The following is a 15,959-nucleotide window of genomic DNA, read 5'->3' as shown; positions in this document are numbered from 1 at the left end:
TACAGCTCCTCAGCCAAAATCCTGTCACTTCGATGCTACAGAAGCCCTGACTCCAGGATGCCGTCGCCAACTCCACAGAAGGCCCCGTGCTGAAAGCAGCACGCTTTGGTGGGCTGTCAGGCTTGACCGCCTATGATTCAAGGTAAGGGCGTAAGGAGAGAAACCGCATTGATGCCTATAAGCTGCTAATGCCACAGGGGCTGGCAAGGTCTCGGAGTCTCTCCTTCAAATTAAGGGAAGGGAAAGTATTTATGAAGCCCACATGCATATACTCCTGTTCACACGAGAAAAGGGCACAGCAGAGCCCATCAATTCTCAGTGCCAGGCCAAAGTTTAGCTCATGTGAAATGGTTCCTTTTCCACTCCTACTCTGACCGCAGTTTTTCTCTCCGGAGTACTGCACGTACAGCACACCAGAGGCACCTCATCATGAACAGAGACCACACGTGGTGGCAGCAAGATTTCTCCTCCACTAGCTGTGGGTGCTACATGGAAGAGAATTGTCTTCCCCCCCCCCCCCCCCCCCCCGCAAAGGTACAGAGAATTTTCCAGCTTGCTCAGGAAACCCTGAACTTGCAATCACTTGCCTCAGCCATGGCAGTGTCCTTGCTAGTTACCACCTTCAGCCTCAAGCAACAGAAAACAAAAAAAAAATCCACTTTCCAAGGACACCAAGGAAAATTAATCGTTCGACAAAATTTGAAATATACAAACCGTTTGCCAAAGAACACCTATGAGTTACTAGCCAATAAACCATAAACTTTTTTTTTGTTTAAATGCATTATTTAATGAGTTTTCTTTAAGAAAGAAATATTTTGAAGCCTAAATTACAATAAAGTACAATCTTCTAGATCTACAGTAGACAGTGCTATAAACATTTATCAAACCAGGTATTTTCATGTTTGCTCCTCTGCTGCTGCTGTTACTATTTAAGGAAAAGAAACTCAAAAGTCTCTTGTTAACAGCAACCCTGTCCTAACTCGGCTAATTCACCCCAGAACAGAATAAGGACAACAGCCTGTTACCACAGTCCTCTCCCAAAATACAGACCAAATGTTAAGCAGGAACAAGACACTGTCATGATCACACAGTAATTCAGCGTTTTAAAGAGTGACAAGTAAAACAGAGCAGTTAGTTGGAGGCAGTATTGAAAAAAACCTGTTGCTCCTTTCCCACAGGAATCACACAAAAAAAAATGCCCTTTTGCTACCAAACTACCACTGAACTCATGTTTGTTCAACGCATCTGAGCAAATCCGAGTTTACACAGGGAGCTTAGAGTTCACTTTTCCACCTTCTCCTTATATTTCCCCTCTTCTCTCGATATCCAATGTTTTCTTTCTCCCTTTCCTTAGCCCGCATTATCCCTCCATCACTTCTATCTTCAGTTACTCAGTCCCAGTGGGATAGAGCCAGAGCAGCGCTCCTCTTCAGTCTTCCGGCACTGTCAATACTGTGGCAAAGGGCAAATCGATAGTGCTGAATTAGTACTGAGAGAGGAAAAAAAAAAGAAACAGGTCAATTCCTCACAGAGTTGTTTCGTATCTTTTAAAGGCCATTTTGCATGCCCTTTAAATTCTAAAGGTACACATGAACTTCAGCTAGCGTAAAAATGTGATTGAGCCGAAAGTTTCAACACTTCTTGGTTTGAACTGGGCAGTAGGCTGATGAACCGCAGCAAGCCATTGCTTGAAAGCTGCTGCTTGGCTATTCAGACATAAAAGCAGACATCGGGTGTAAATTTCATATTTATTATAACAAAAATTATGACATGTTCATTTGTGCATTCGGCTTTAATATAACTCTTGGTATGTAAATGTTCTACAGCAAATGAGCTCTATACAATCATGCTGGTTGTGGCAGCAGTAAGGAACACAAACAAAACATGTCTGTGAAAGTAAGGAAAGAAAGACACCAGAGGAAAAAATGGATTTCTTTAAATGGTCTACACCATCTCGGCTCTAGCTAACTTGTACGCAGCCACTCAGTCTGTTACGCTCGATGACCATGGCCTAAAGAGTCGCTTAAGAAAAAAAGGTCAGTTTTTCAGGTTGTGTCCTTAATGCCAAGGCTACAAAACATGTAAGCATCACTATACAACACTGAGCTATTTACAGGAATTTCCCAATCAACTGTTCTCTCAGAGAAAATTAGTGAATCTCAGTGACTTAAGTCACCTGAAAGAGTAAAGCAACTCCTAGGAGTTAGTCTCCATATTCTACAAATGTCTATCATTTTCAAGACCAAAAAAAGCCTTTTCTCTCAAAGAAATACAGTATTACAATATTACTTAAATCATTTAGCACTGGCTACTGCCCTGCTTTTCAAACAAAACAAACAAGCCATTTTAAAAAATATTACATCATCATCTGTTTCTCAACAATATATTAAACCTTTTTATTTTTTTTTATTATTTTTTGTTTTTTGTTTTTACACTTGATATGTTAAGGGAAGGTTAACTATTTTAAACTTTACCAGTCAAGCGTCTCTAGAAGAAAGTTGATGAATATTAAACCTAACAAACTGAAAAGCTGCAGTTATCTGTAGTGGCAGGATAAGGAAAAGGAAGTATATAAAGGAAAAGGATAAGGAAAACCCCTGCTGTAATGTGAGCCCACTGGGTCCCGCACTCAAGTCTCCTTATTTGTTAGTTTATTTCTGAGCAGTAGAGTGGGTCATAGTGGTGTATCGTAATAATCTGCCAGGTGGTCCATTGGATACTGCCGCTGCTGCTGCTGTTGCTGCTGCTGTTGTTGTTCCTGGTGCTGCTTCATAATCTCCTTGACTTCTTCTTCAAGCTCTGGTGGGATGATGAACTGGTCGTCGGGATCGGGTTGTGCTGGAGCAGCGAAGTAGCCCCCTGTTTTTCTGAGTGGCGCATCTGTTGCAACTTCAATTAAGTTATGGCTCCTCTCTTGTGGCGCCACAGAACCGTTGCCCCGCCGGCGCCCTATTGTGCCCGTGGCAGAATATTCAGCTTTCCTGGGAAGGCCAGGCTCGTCTTCATTGGCACTGATGACGATACCTTCGTCACTGGCTTCCACCGGCACTTGGAGAAGCTGCTTCTCCTTTGCTCGGCTGCAGTGGATGTCCACCTCCACTTCCACGCGGCTGCCGTTGGTGAAGACCCCCTCAATCGGCTCCTCATCGTCACTGTCAAGGCCGTTGTCGGAGAAGGCGCTGGAAAAGGTGGCGCTGGAGAGCTGACGTTGGAAGGAATTGGAGAGGCAGACGGGGTGCAGCATACAGCGCTGCTCCCCTGGGTAGGCCGGGCTGTTCTCATTCATGGCTACCTGGGGAGGCTCATCGGAGGCCGTGGAACCCACCTCACTGCTCATTTCAGAGGTAGAGATCTCGCTGCTGATCTCCGAAGCCATGCCACTGCTCGAAGATGGCATCCCAAGCGCATCTGTTGGCCTGTCCTTGATGACCACGTTGACAGACTGGGGGAAAATGCCTGGGCTGGGGGGTGGGACCCCATTAAGTTCACAGCAGCAGAAGCTGTCCTCTGTCACGTTGAGCTGAACCACGACAGCGCTGATACTGTCGTTGCAGCCGTAACTCTGGGCCAAAGTGCAAAGCTTCTTTGCGGCTGCCAGTGCATCAGGCACGTTCCTGACTGCCTCCACTGCTTCGTCCATCGAGAGGCTGTCCCACAGCCCCTTGCTCCCCAGAATGAAGAATTCATCTTGCGGAGTTAAGGTGATGGACTGGACGTGAGGACGCGGCACAACACTTGGGTGAAGGAAGGTGTACCCCAAGATTCTTGTTGAATCCGTCACACCATTCACTTTGCCGTCCTGAAATGAGAAAGGGCAGGAAATTGGAAACAAAGCAGACAGGGATACACAGCACCTGCATCTCCTCGCCTTTTACCAATGGCTGTTTTTGCAGTTCCCCCAACACTGCCATTTACAAAACAGAAGACGGAAAAGCAAAATGACTTGCAAGGAGGTGACAGAGCTGGGATTGGAGCACAGCGATGGCTGGTTTCCAATCCTGCGCTACGCCTCCTACACCCTACTGATTTGTCATCAGCATCACCTATGCACAGACCAACAAAGCAGAAGTCTGCAACAAAGAGCCATCTATTCTGCTCCTGCAGCTGCAAGAGCCAACTGGACTAATGTTTTACCAGTGAGTCAGACTCATCCCTCCTCCACCCACGATATCTGGCTTTATACAGAGCAAAGAAGCCACACACAGCTCCATTTGATATAGGGGCAGGTCATTCAGTTATGACTCTCCTCTCTCTTGCAGCTGTAACAATCGTATGTTTCATCTTGGCTCACCACTTCGGAAACAAAAGTTCATTTAAAAAAAATAAAACAACAAAACTTTAAATGAAGCATGCAAGTCAAATGCGGCAGAGAGCAAGCCTGCATTTCTCAGTCAGCTGAATTGTAGTGAAATGTTTTACATGCCCCAATTACTTACTACGTTTCCACTTAGATATGACATTTCCAAGGGGAGGAGGAGTAATATCTGAAGGGAAAATATCAGTAAAGATGGATGTATTTGAGAAATAACTCCCATGTACGTCCAAATCCCAGGATCCTGTCCTGGTTAGAATCCAAGCTGCCAGAATAAGCAGAGCGAGTGTCTGAAACAGCAAGCCTGGCTTTCTGTCAGCCTGCTGGGGATAGCTGCACCCTGCTAATTGCGTGTTCGAGAACAACAAAGGTAAGGATTTACACTCATTTGGTCCAGCTGATGACTGCGGTGGTTATTATAAAGCAAATAACCATAGAAAAGTGAACCAAGACTAAAAAAAGCTTCCCCTTTAAAACCACTCAGAAGAAAAAAAAAAACAAAACTTGTTGGCTTGTTAACTTCCCCATTAGAAGGCTGACAGCAGTGATAAGCCATCAACATGCATGAAATCAGTGAGTCATCTTAAGATTCAGTGCAGAAATTTCCCTTTTCCTCTAAGGAACAACACAAGGAGCATGCCTCAGTGATGCACACTACGTTGGAGTGACTCCCAACTTGTCACGTTTGAGATCCCAGTCATCACCTTTCCCTGGCAAGATCAACAGGCACATGTCTTATTCCACACACACACCCCTACACACACACACACAAACACCCTGCTCACAGGCGTACAGCAGTGAGTTTTCTGCCCTTTCCTTCACCATTAAGAGGATTCAATATTTATCTATTCTTATGCATGTGTCACACAAGGCAAAGCAAAACTGACGGCTGTGGCTTCAAGCTTGCAAGAAGGGAACAAATAGTCTTCTCCTCTCTCGTGGTTCAGCTGAGCACAGGATGGGTTTTCCTTTTGGGCAAGTGCTCTCTTCAAGAGCTGCCTGTCAAAGGGCAGCTCTGGGAACGTAGGAGCTCAGACAGCAAAGTCAGCCTGCCAGGAGCAAGGAGTCTCCTAAGGGAAGAATGGCATCGCTCCAAGTGCTCTGCCCTCTCATCCTTTTCAATTGGAGAGGCTCTTCATGACAGCTCCAATGCAGCAATTCCTCTCCCCATTAGAAGGAGGGTGTCTGCTTTCCCATTTCAACACAACACGCTCACAGTTGCTCGCTCTCTGAAGCTAACCAAAATCCAGCATGGCAATGGGATGGTAAAGCAACTTGATGCATGACATGAATCACCTTGAAAGGTAAAGTGCAACCCTGGAACCTGTACCATTAACAGCACCTCTTAGAAGTTACTAATATTGACATGTAATTTCACACACTGCTGTGCAAATACTCTCCAAGGAAGCTGCAAGTTGCAACAGTCCCTAACCATTCTCTAACCTCTGTGATGATGGCTTTATGCTGCTTAATCCTCTTCAGCTCTTCTTCACAACTCATCATGTAACACCTGGACAAAGGCAGAGGTTTCCCATTCCGGCAGAGAACAGTTTGGCACTTCCCCACGTTTGCTGAGGTTAGCGTGAAGCATCCACCAGGGTCCATGGGATCATGTTTTATGTGGCAAAGGACAGCAGAGCCTCCAAGTTTTTGTCCAGCTGTTCCAAGTTTCCTGGAATTTAAACAAAACAGTGATTGTTCTTTAATTGGAAAAGAAGTGTTATGGGTACTACAGAGAAACAGCTGCTGTTGTGCAACCACAAGCACTCAGGGCATTGACTCTATTGGATCACTGGGACAGAAACAAAAGTCTCCACTGAAGACTGTGACACTATGGCAGCATTGCAGAGAAATCACGTGCAACTCTCGGGCAGTGTGTTATTTACACATATGTAGATACACAAATCTGCTCAATTTTAGAACAAAAACCCCCCATCTTCACACATTTAAGAGTTGCACAGTTGTGTCTTCCTCTACATCTTAAGTAAGTTTGTTTTAAAGGTCAGATCAAGGGAAACAGAGAAGGTTAAAAAGGTACTGACAACTATTAAAGGAGTACAGGTAGACCTTAAAAAGGGGGTTCATATTATCCATCTGGTTCTTCAGCTTCTGAAGCTACAGATTTTAATATAAAATAACTCTAAGTGTAAAAACTCTACTTTTGAGCAAAACCAGAAGTTCACTGTTTTGTGATGTCTTCAGAATAATGCTCTTAAAGTATCAAATGATGACCAAAAAAGCACAGTGGCTGTAAAGTCCACTGTAAGAAGGCACACTTTTCCTTTACTAATGTGTTAAATAGGTTCTCAGAAGTATTTAAGCCTGCTGTTTTAGCAGAGGTCATAGTGGGGGAAAAAAAAAAAACCCACCCATGGATAAAACTGAAGTTTTCAGAATCCTGTTGTTAGAAGGTAGATCATTTCAATACTAGACTATGGAAAAAAGCCATCCATCCTTCCCAGTATCTTGTTTATCAGGGCCTTCTCCTATAGTAATTAGGAATTATAGTAATTAGAAAGCTAATTACAGAGGTTACTAAAATTTATATTAAGGCTATGTACATCTGGCAAGAACTTTTGACTCAAAATCCTGGGGAGAGAATGCACAACTAAATTTGTAACCAAGCTACAACGTGCTTTTTTGTTTTATTTTTAAAAAAAAATACACTTCGGGAGTGTTGCATATCATCTGTAATCATCTCAATGAATGGTTAAATGCAACTGGAATGAATACTAGTTCTGGTTCTCCAAAGAACTGGTTAGCTTATTTTGACTTGAGACCAAAAAAAAAAAAAGGCAGCTTTTTGTAGGAATGCCACATTCCTGTGAAATCACATTAGTAGTAAACAAAACCACTTAATAAGTAGTTTTGATCCTCAAATTTGTTATTATTTTTGAATAAAGTATATGGTAACCACCTTCTCAGCTACCGGTCCAAGGCACTGTTATAAGCAATTATGGGAAGGAAGCATTTTCTCTCTCATGTTTGTAAGGTTCAATGCCACCCTACTACTTCCATATCTTTCTCAATACCAGAAATCCAGTATTTTTCCTTTCCAAAGGCGCAGCAATTGAATGATAAGCAATGCTACTTTTCATTTGACCCATTTCCTCAGTCTCTAAGCTGCTTATTTGCTTTCTCCTTTGTTGCCCTGACCTCTTCGTTCTCCTTTGTTCCATTCCCTTCGTACTCCTCCTTCGCTCGGTGCCTCCCCAGGCACAGTTCCTTCTTCTGTCAAGAACAGCACGCACACAGGTTTCCAAACCACTACACAGAGCTACTATTACACTCTCAGCTATCGTATCACTACGTCTTTGGATGGGTCCTGCTCAAATAATATTCTAAGTCCAAAGGGATGACAGGAGACAGACATTTCTGAAGAGTCAGACTACATGTTTTAAGTATTTGTGTAGCCTTAAATAACCTGAATTGGTACACAGAAACAGAAAAGATCAGCCCAGGCTTCGCAGCCAGAATGAAGTTTAAAAGATGATCAAGAGATTCATACCACTGACTTGGTTATGGCCAATTGTGAATCATAAGACTTAAAGAAGATATCAGAAAAGAGTAAACCTCCAATCACTACTTAGGCATGAGCATTTACTAACTTTGCAGGTGGGTTGATTTGTTTGTTTGGGTAAGGGGTGTTGGGGTTTCTCTCCCCACACCTGAAAGGAACAGAGGGCAATATTCACAAAATAAGCAATAAAAGAAAACATCGCAGCCAGATATCAAGGCTTTTTCCCCCTCTTACGTTTTTTTGAAGCAAGAAAGGAGCAGGTGTCTGATATGAAAGTGAAAAAAATTGTCCGGTGAGCATGCACAAGGTAAAAAAGGCTTCAGATCCAAGACTCACCTCTGCATAACAATGAAAGTGTTGATCATGTATTCCTCCTCATTTTTTGTTTTCTGCAGCTCTTCTGCTAAGATGTCACTCATTGTGCACTGCAGCAGATACGGCACTTCCACGTTGCGGTCACCATCAAACACACCATAAAGTGCCTCCCGGTTGTCGCAGAAGTTATTGGCTGAAAGCGCTGCCACACACAGCCTAGTGAAAAAACAAAAGTGGGAGAACAAAGTGGTTACGCACTAATAGTTTCTCATCTTGTCATTCTGACCAGAAAGATGCAGTCCAAGAGCTAGTTTTAACCACCTCTGTTCACAAGCATCTCAGGACTGCTTTTCTGAGCTGTGCAGAAGAGTCAGGCCCATCACTAGTGCTAAGATGTGGAGAGAACTATACTGAAAGTTCAAGCCAAGCCCTAAGGATTCTTCCTCCTTTTCAGCATGTGAACAGGTCCCTTATTTATAGAAATATGGGGAAAAAATAGGCCTGAAACAACATCACTTGAAACCGCACTTGCCCCTCTGAAAGCCATCCTTGTGATTTAACATGCCGATGACCAAGTTGTGCCTTAAATCAGTTAACAGTAAGTAAAGGCTTGCTGGCACTTGCTACGGAAACCTAGGTAGCAGAAGATTTCTAAAAAGGTATTTCAGGAACAAAGAAAGATTCATCACATTGCCAGCAACACAGAGACTAGCAGACTCTTGGTACATTATTTGTCAAGTGCTGCCTTAGTCACAGGAGCTCCGCACACTATGAATATTCAGAGTTTTGGCCATTCTGCCTCTTCCTTTAGTATCTCTGATTTGCTTGGTAAACATCCTTTGGTTGAAGATAAAGCAGCTTTGCAAAGAGGAAAATGCTTCTAAACACTCAGATCTTTTGCAAACACCAGAGTCTTGCATAGGCAAAATGCGTCGGTTACACTTGTATCTTAGCAACTTCCCTAACAAAGACCAAAGTGGAGAGCTGGGCAGGGGCCCAGTATACAAATATAGAGTCATGGCATGGCCTCTGCCTTTGTGAAGCCCAAAAGTCCCCAAAACTTTCACTGAAAAAAGGATTTCTTTGTATCAGCACAGAGGTGCTCTGCTGCTAGGATGCTCGTATAATATAAACCACGCCAGGTCGTACTTGTTCTTAACGCCCGACGCTTCTGTGTAACCATGGCTCCACACTGCTGGCGCTCCTGAAGCATCACCGGCTGAGGGCTGGTCGATCTTGAAGCAACGGATATTGCTGCAAAGAGAAAGGAAAGGGGAAAGATGCAATGGATTGAAGCGCTGGTGTGATCCAGTTTAAAATGTGAAGATAACACCTTTTTTTCCCTCCCTCAGTTCTTAGTAATACATTTAAAAGAAGAAAATGAAACAGGACATCCAAAGTGGTTACTTTTATGTGTCTGTATACAAAGAACAAAAAGCAGTAAATAACTCAGCCTCTATGAGGGCGTCAGCTGCGGTGTTTTGCTTAGCTGACTTTTCTTTCCCTGCCCTCATCCCTGAGCTATTTGTATCAAACCTGGCCCAGAAGGAATACAAGGCAAATTTGTCACTAGCTTGATGAAGGCCAGTACAGGGGAGTGATTTTTTTAACTTCTACGCCCTTCCCACCCATTTTAACAAGTAGTCTCTGGGCTCTTTTCATTGTACTCAGATGAAGCCTCCTGTATGACCAACCCCATCCCCTAAATGAAGAAAAAAGAAAAAAAAAAAAAAGAGAAAAAAATTTCTTTAGAAACAGTATCATCTGGTAACAGCCTTCCGTGAAAATGCCCACAAACAGAAATCTGCTCCATCCTTGTCCTGCACCAACCTGCAAGAGCCTGCCTGCAGTCCCGACAGTGAGCACAGCCCTTCTGTCTTCCCCAATTTTTACTTAGGCCCTTGATCCTCTACCCTCCAATTTACTACCAACATAGCCTTTAGCCTGAATTTCAACTATCTCACGCAGCGTAGTAAAGACTTAAAAAGGGCCCAGCCCTCTCTGTTTATACTCTTCTCTTCACAGCCCTGCTTTGCTGAGGAGAGATGACCTCCTCCCTGCTCCCTACTGCTCTCTTCCAAAGGCAGGGAAAGCCAGCTCCCCACATGCTGCAGACACTTCAAAGGCACCCGAATCTTTCATGAACCAAATGAATCATAAAAGGACACAAGCAGAAAGGTCTAACTGTTCACTCTGAGCATTCATTTCTCTCTATCCAAACCCCCACCTGACCTGAACACACAGAAAAAAATCTTTTCAGCATTGCACAGCCCTCCTCAAATAACCCGAAGTACTGTCACATCCAGTTCAATTTCTTTTTACGCTAAGAGTCAGGATGTACATCAGTGAGGGCAGATTAAAAGCAAACAAATTACATAAAGAACGTTAGAACCACTGGTGTTTTAAGCCCTTGGTTTTGCAGCCCTCTGCGTGACAAACAGGAGGCAAACATCTCGCCACGAACATTAGAAAAGATTATCTGACTTCAAATCAAACTGGAAACCTGGGTCTCTTCCGAAGTAGCAAAGATTTTAATTCTGTCTCCACCTGCAAACCACTACACACACGAGCACACACGCTTTCCTCACAGACTTCTCATACAAGACAGTTATCTTCCAGGGCAGAGGAACTTGGATCAAAAGGGATTTTCTGTTTCTTTTTTAACTGAGTTGACTGACCCCTGGTTCCTGGGCAGGTCAAGGACCCAGAGTTGTCTCAAGGCTTCCCAGCAGTGGTGAAAAAAAGTCACATCGATGCATTGCTTTCAGCTTCCTCAGTGGCACCACTACAAATAGACCACGTGCCCGGGAAGGAATGATATCCAGCAGCACATCCTATGCAGGGAAGATGGGCTAAGGCCTCCGGACAGCGTGGTTTATTTTGCCCTTAATTTAAAATGACTGCTGCAATTGAACTAAATGCTCTTTCCTAAAAATAAGACTAGCAGCATTTTTTTTTGTCTTTTTCATTTTAATTGCTACTGAAAATTCTTACATCCAATAAATCACTTGGCAACACAGTCCTAAGCATGCAAGCCTCCATACATATTAAAAAAGCAAGCATGCACGACAGGACTCCTCACCAGCACTGAGAATACATATTAACCTACTACCTGCTTGAATCCTGCCAGGGCACAGATGGAGAGCTGCCTTTCACATGCAGAAGGAAGATATAAAAAGTACCAAGTGCACAAGTATTTTTGTGCCTGCCACAAAAAACAAGTGAAAGGAGCACCTCCTCCCTTACAGTCAATTATAGCAGTATACCATCAAATCAGTGTGGTATATCAGTACAGATGCTAAGAAGCCCCTCAGGAGGCCTGAAACACCTGACTGTGGCTAATGAATATTAGGGAAGAGAACAGACCTGAGGTGTTGAGAATAATTCATTAAAAAAACCCCAAATAACCAAACAAAATGCACACACAAGAGGAAGTAAGTTTTCTGTGAATTAAAGACAACGCATATGCCAGTGAAAATATGGTGTGTAACAGGGCTGTACTACTCTTCTACTACTTAGGACTTAAATGTGTACAATACTGCTACAGGGCATGATGCCTGAATACTAAAGTGGCAAGAGACTGGCTTGTCCATCTTGTCTGCTGGGTTATACACAAGAAAAGCTGATCTTTCACTTTCAGTTTCAACACAACTCAATTAGCTTTGTTTTTTATATAAACAAATTTTTTTTTTCCTATGAACCAGAACAACATTACACACTGCTTCTTCAGTAAAGTTTCCTGTATTCAATAAAGCAGCTCTTAAAACAGAGGAACCCTCTATTTTTGCTGTCTGCTGCAGAACGTGAACTCTTGTTTTTATCTGTGAAAACTCATCATTATTCAAATTTCCATTTAAATTTGATAAAATCCGCTGATTCAAGCTAAAAGCAAACTCAGTTTGCTAAGTTTCCCTTGCTTGCACAACAGATGAGGCTTACTACTCGAGTGTCTGATCTTAACCGTTTAAAAGCAAACCATACGAAGCAACTGCTCAACCCTTAAAAAGCAAATCAACCCTTCTTGGAATCTTGCAATATTTAAGGATCAAAGAGACTCAGAAGGAACCTTTGAGCTGGTGCATTTCCCTTCAGGACATAAGAAAAGCTCAAGATAGCACCACTGTCCACATCTGATCTGTTTTAGTGCAACATTTCCCAACACACAGCAGAAGGAGGCACAAGGCACTTGGCAAATTTCAAGTATGGATGGTAAGTCCCAGGGCAGGAAACATATAGGCAGACAGGAAAAAAAAATAGAGGGTCCGAAAGCAAGGTAACTAGCTTTGCTGCAAGTAGAGTGGGAGATGACAGTCTTCAGCAGCAGCATAAAAAAATATTTATAGGACAAAGGCAGAGAGGGATGAAAGGTAACAAGAAATGGTATGTGAACAGGTAAAAATGAGCACAATGACAAAGACAGACCCAAGCAGATGAACGTGAGAAAAAAACCATAGTAAATAGCTACTGGCATCTCAACAGTGGAATAAAACAAGTATTTTGGTTGCATCTAATGTCAGAAGTAAAATGGAGATCAAACTGGCCCAACAGTGGTTATACCAGCCCACCAGACCCCTTCAGAAGTTATAGCTGAAAGCAATTGCACTGAAGTGGGTTACCTTCTTCAATGAAGTATTAATTTCTGAACTACCCATACAATCAGTTACTTTCTGATCCACTGACAATAGGGAGCGGTACTCATTGAAGAGATTTACGCTTCTGCGTATTGTGGTTTTGTCACATCCTAGTGACAGAAGCTGCTCTGCCCTTTCCCCGCTCTGTAAGGTCACTTACTTCAGCAGCTCCAGGGTTTTGTGATCCAAGGCTAATCTGGGATTTCCAGTCAGGTCCAGCTCTTGTAGTTTTGGAGGCAAGTTTTCAGGCAATGTGATTTCACTCAGTTCATTGCAGCTTAGGTCCACGCACTACAAAAGGAAAGCAGCCAAGTAAGCAAGAGAATTTAGCTGTCATCAAGATCATACAAATTTTGATTAAATGTAGTAATGCATGTTTCAGGAACAAAAAAGGCTGCAACTGAGACCTAAGACCATTCATTTGGAGAAGTGGTTCTTACACAATAACTTTCATATGGCAGTTAGCCATCTTCCCAGATGCCTGGGACCCCTAGAAATGTGTTGCCCACCATTTCCATCTCTGGCCAAGTGTCATCCTGTTAGAAAAGTGGTAAGCTTTGTCTGCTCTTCACAGAGACAAAGATGGTCAGTGTATTTTCAAGTACTTAAGAAAAAATGCTACTGATGAAAACAGTTGCCAGTTTTTTTAATGGATAAAGGAAATGAAGATAAATACAGTTGGGGTTTCTAAGCCACTGGCATGGCAGTCCCTTCCCTGAAATCAGTTTAAACCAGCATGAGTACGAGCACGCTCTCAGAAATTCAATATTTACTGAGGGATATTAAAATAAGTAGGGTTATGAACCTATGTGGAGGGGAAGAGTAGAGGGGGAAAGGAAAAAAGAATATTAGAGCAGTTTTAAACATGGTTTTAATTTGTGTCATCTTCGATGGATTCCTATTTAAATACGAAGTCAATAAAATGAGTGGAAAAAAATTAAAGCTTAAATATTTCAGAAAAAATATGACACAAAACAGCAGACAAACTTGCTGGCTATCCACCAGCTAAGCACAAATTAGCTAGAACAAGTGCACTAGAATGACAAAATCCTCAAACAAATGTCATTTAAAGCTGCATATCCAGATGAAAGTCAATATACAGGGGAAAGTATGGCATTTTAGAACAAAATCAACATTCCAAACCCTATTACAGGACCATCAGTGTAGCATGCACCAAAAATTGGAGGGGGGAAAAAAAAAAAGGACAGAGCAGGCTGGTATTTAGGGGATAGAAGAACTATCCACATCTTTCAGAAAAACTGTTTTCTACTTTCAACCTGCAAAAAGACAAAGACTGCAAAAACTTTAATAAACCATAAAGCTGAAAGGGGCAGGGGGAGGCTTTTTCCTAGCTGCACATTTTGACCATTAAGTAATTTCCATCGACACAAGCGAGACACTTCTATTTTTGCAGGTATATTCAAAGAAACTGGGTCCTGAGCTGGAAGGCATAAGATAACCTAGTAAAAACTGGAAAAGAAAGATCTCCTAACACTTTATTAAATACATGGAATGGAAATAATGAATTTCTGACCCAAACCATGAATCCTGAGGTTGTCTAATATGAACGCTTTATTATCTACAAAGAACAAATGGCTGACGTTATCTAAGCCTGATAAGGAAATCAGAGTTTAAATCTGTCACACAAACAAAGTAGTAGACAGCTTAACAGAACAGTTACTCCAGCAAGCTTTTTCCCTCTGTGCAATGCCTTGCTGCTTCCAGAGAGCCAGTAATTACTTTGCAGGTTACAGAAGCTGCCAGCAGGCCTTGCTGTGTTCAACACCTCAATGCCATTACAAATTTGATGGAAGAGCATGCTACAATAACAAGAACAAAAATCGGTAAAGTAATTTCATTGTTCTCATTAAATGTCCAATACGCCAAAGGTAGTGACACTCTACAGCATGGTCCTTGGTCCCTAGGCGCTAGTGAAGATCGCTTATTTATCAGGTTAGGATTTCTTAGATTTTATTTGTACTATTTGAAGAATAGGCTAAGAGGGACTTTCTGCATATCTGTGTTAAATTTAGTCCTTATTTTACTCCCCAGGCAAGCAGGAAAGCATATTTCCTAACTGATTTCAATTTCCTTACGCATTATTTTAATGCAAGCTAGTTTAGCCCCACCCATGCAGCACCAGAAGAACAACTCCTGCAACTGCACACAGGATTTGGCACTGGATGGGCCAGCTGGAAGACAGGGTTTCATAGTCAGCACTTGCTTACACTGCATTTACAGCTTTGTAACTGTTTTGTCCAAGGCTTATCTCCAGTTGTGACTGAAGGTGGCCATACTCATACTAATCTATTTAACCAGAAGAAAAACTACCAAAGATTGAGAGTTTTGTCTTTAAGATGCTACTGCTACTAGATCTTCGCTTATTTTGGATCTCAAGGTAATGCTCCTGTGAAAGATAAGCCTGACCAAAAACTGCGACAAGAAACCTCCATATTACCCTCACCACGGCAGCCCAGCAAGAAAACCACAAGAGAGAAGCAACTCATCAGCCAACAAAAACTGGATGATGAAGTAAAGCCAGGTCCCAGGTGGGAAAAGCAAGCCTGGGTCACTGAGCTCTGCTCAAGCAGTAAGGAATACTCAATTGTTTCACTGCATAAGAACACAAGGACGCTGGATAACAGTCTAAAAAATGTCCTTTTTTATTTTGTAAGGCAAGGAAGCTGGAGTCAAACAATGGCTGCAAGGAAGAGTCTGCTGGGGCATTGACTCAGGTGTGTGTGTGCTTCCAGCTGCTCAGCCATTTGCAGAAGACATTTCAGTGTGCTCAGATAAACCTAACTCTGAAAGCATAAATAACTGTCATAAAATACAATAAACCCCATAAAAAAATGTATTGTGTAAGATATCTCTGAGACATCCACTTGGGCCCTTTAACACAGAAGACAACACGTAACTTTTGTAGCCTTGACTGTAGCATGTAAAAAAGGCTTAGAGACAATTGTATCACTAAAATGATCTGATGTTTGGAAATCCTGGAGTTACTGCAAGCATAAAAGCACCTTCATTTATACTAGCTTTCCTTCTGGAATTATTTTAGACAGCATAGTAACTGCTGCTATTATCTGTTCCAGTATCGCTTACTCCAAAAACATAACATGTCAGCCTCTCGGGCTCATTAAATACAAAAGCTGAACGGCCATTACCTCAGGTAACAGAG

General features: G+C 42.5%; 1 protein-coding gene across 1 annotated transcript in view; it reads right to left on the bottom strand.

Annotated features, from left to right (window-relative positions):
* Window positions 1–784: 784 nt before the first annotated feature.
* Window positions 785–15,959, bottom strand: part of PHLPP1 (PH domain and leucine rich repeat protein phosphatase 1) — a 141,989-nt gene continuing 126,814 nt past the window's right edge. Inside the window, exons 13-17 of the mRNA XM_054816770.1 lie at window positions 12,939–13,069; window positions 9,297–9,401; window positions 8,169–8,363; window positions 5,756–5,984; window positions 785–3,799 (exon numbers count right to left, since the gene is read on the bottom strand). Coding sequence (XP_054672745.1) covers window positions 2,675–3,799; window positions 5,756–5,984; window positions 8,169–8,363; window positions 9,297–9,401; window positions 12,939–13,069 — 1,785 coding nt within the window. The 3' untranslated portion in view covers window positions 785–2,674. The remainder of the gene's footprint in view (window positions 3,800–5,755; window positions 5,985–8,168; window positions 8,364–9,296; window positions 9,402–12,938; window positions 13,070–15,959) is intronic.

The sequence above is a fragment of the Grus americana genome, chromosome 2, assembly GCF_028858705.1.
Source record: "Grus americana isolate bGruAme1 chromosome 2, bGruAme1.mat, whole genome shotgun sequence".
Taxonomy (NCBI): Eukaryota; Metazoa; Chordata; class Aves; order Gruiformes; family Gruidae; genus Grus; species Grus americana.
The sequence above is the reverse complement of the archived record's forward strand: the minus strand, read 5'-3'. Positions and strand labels throughout refer to the sequence as shown.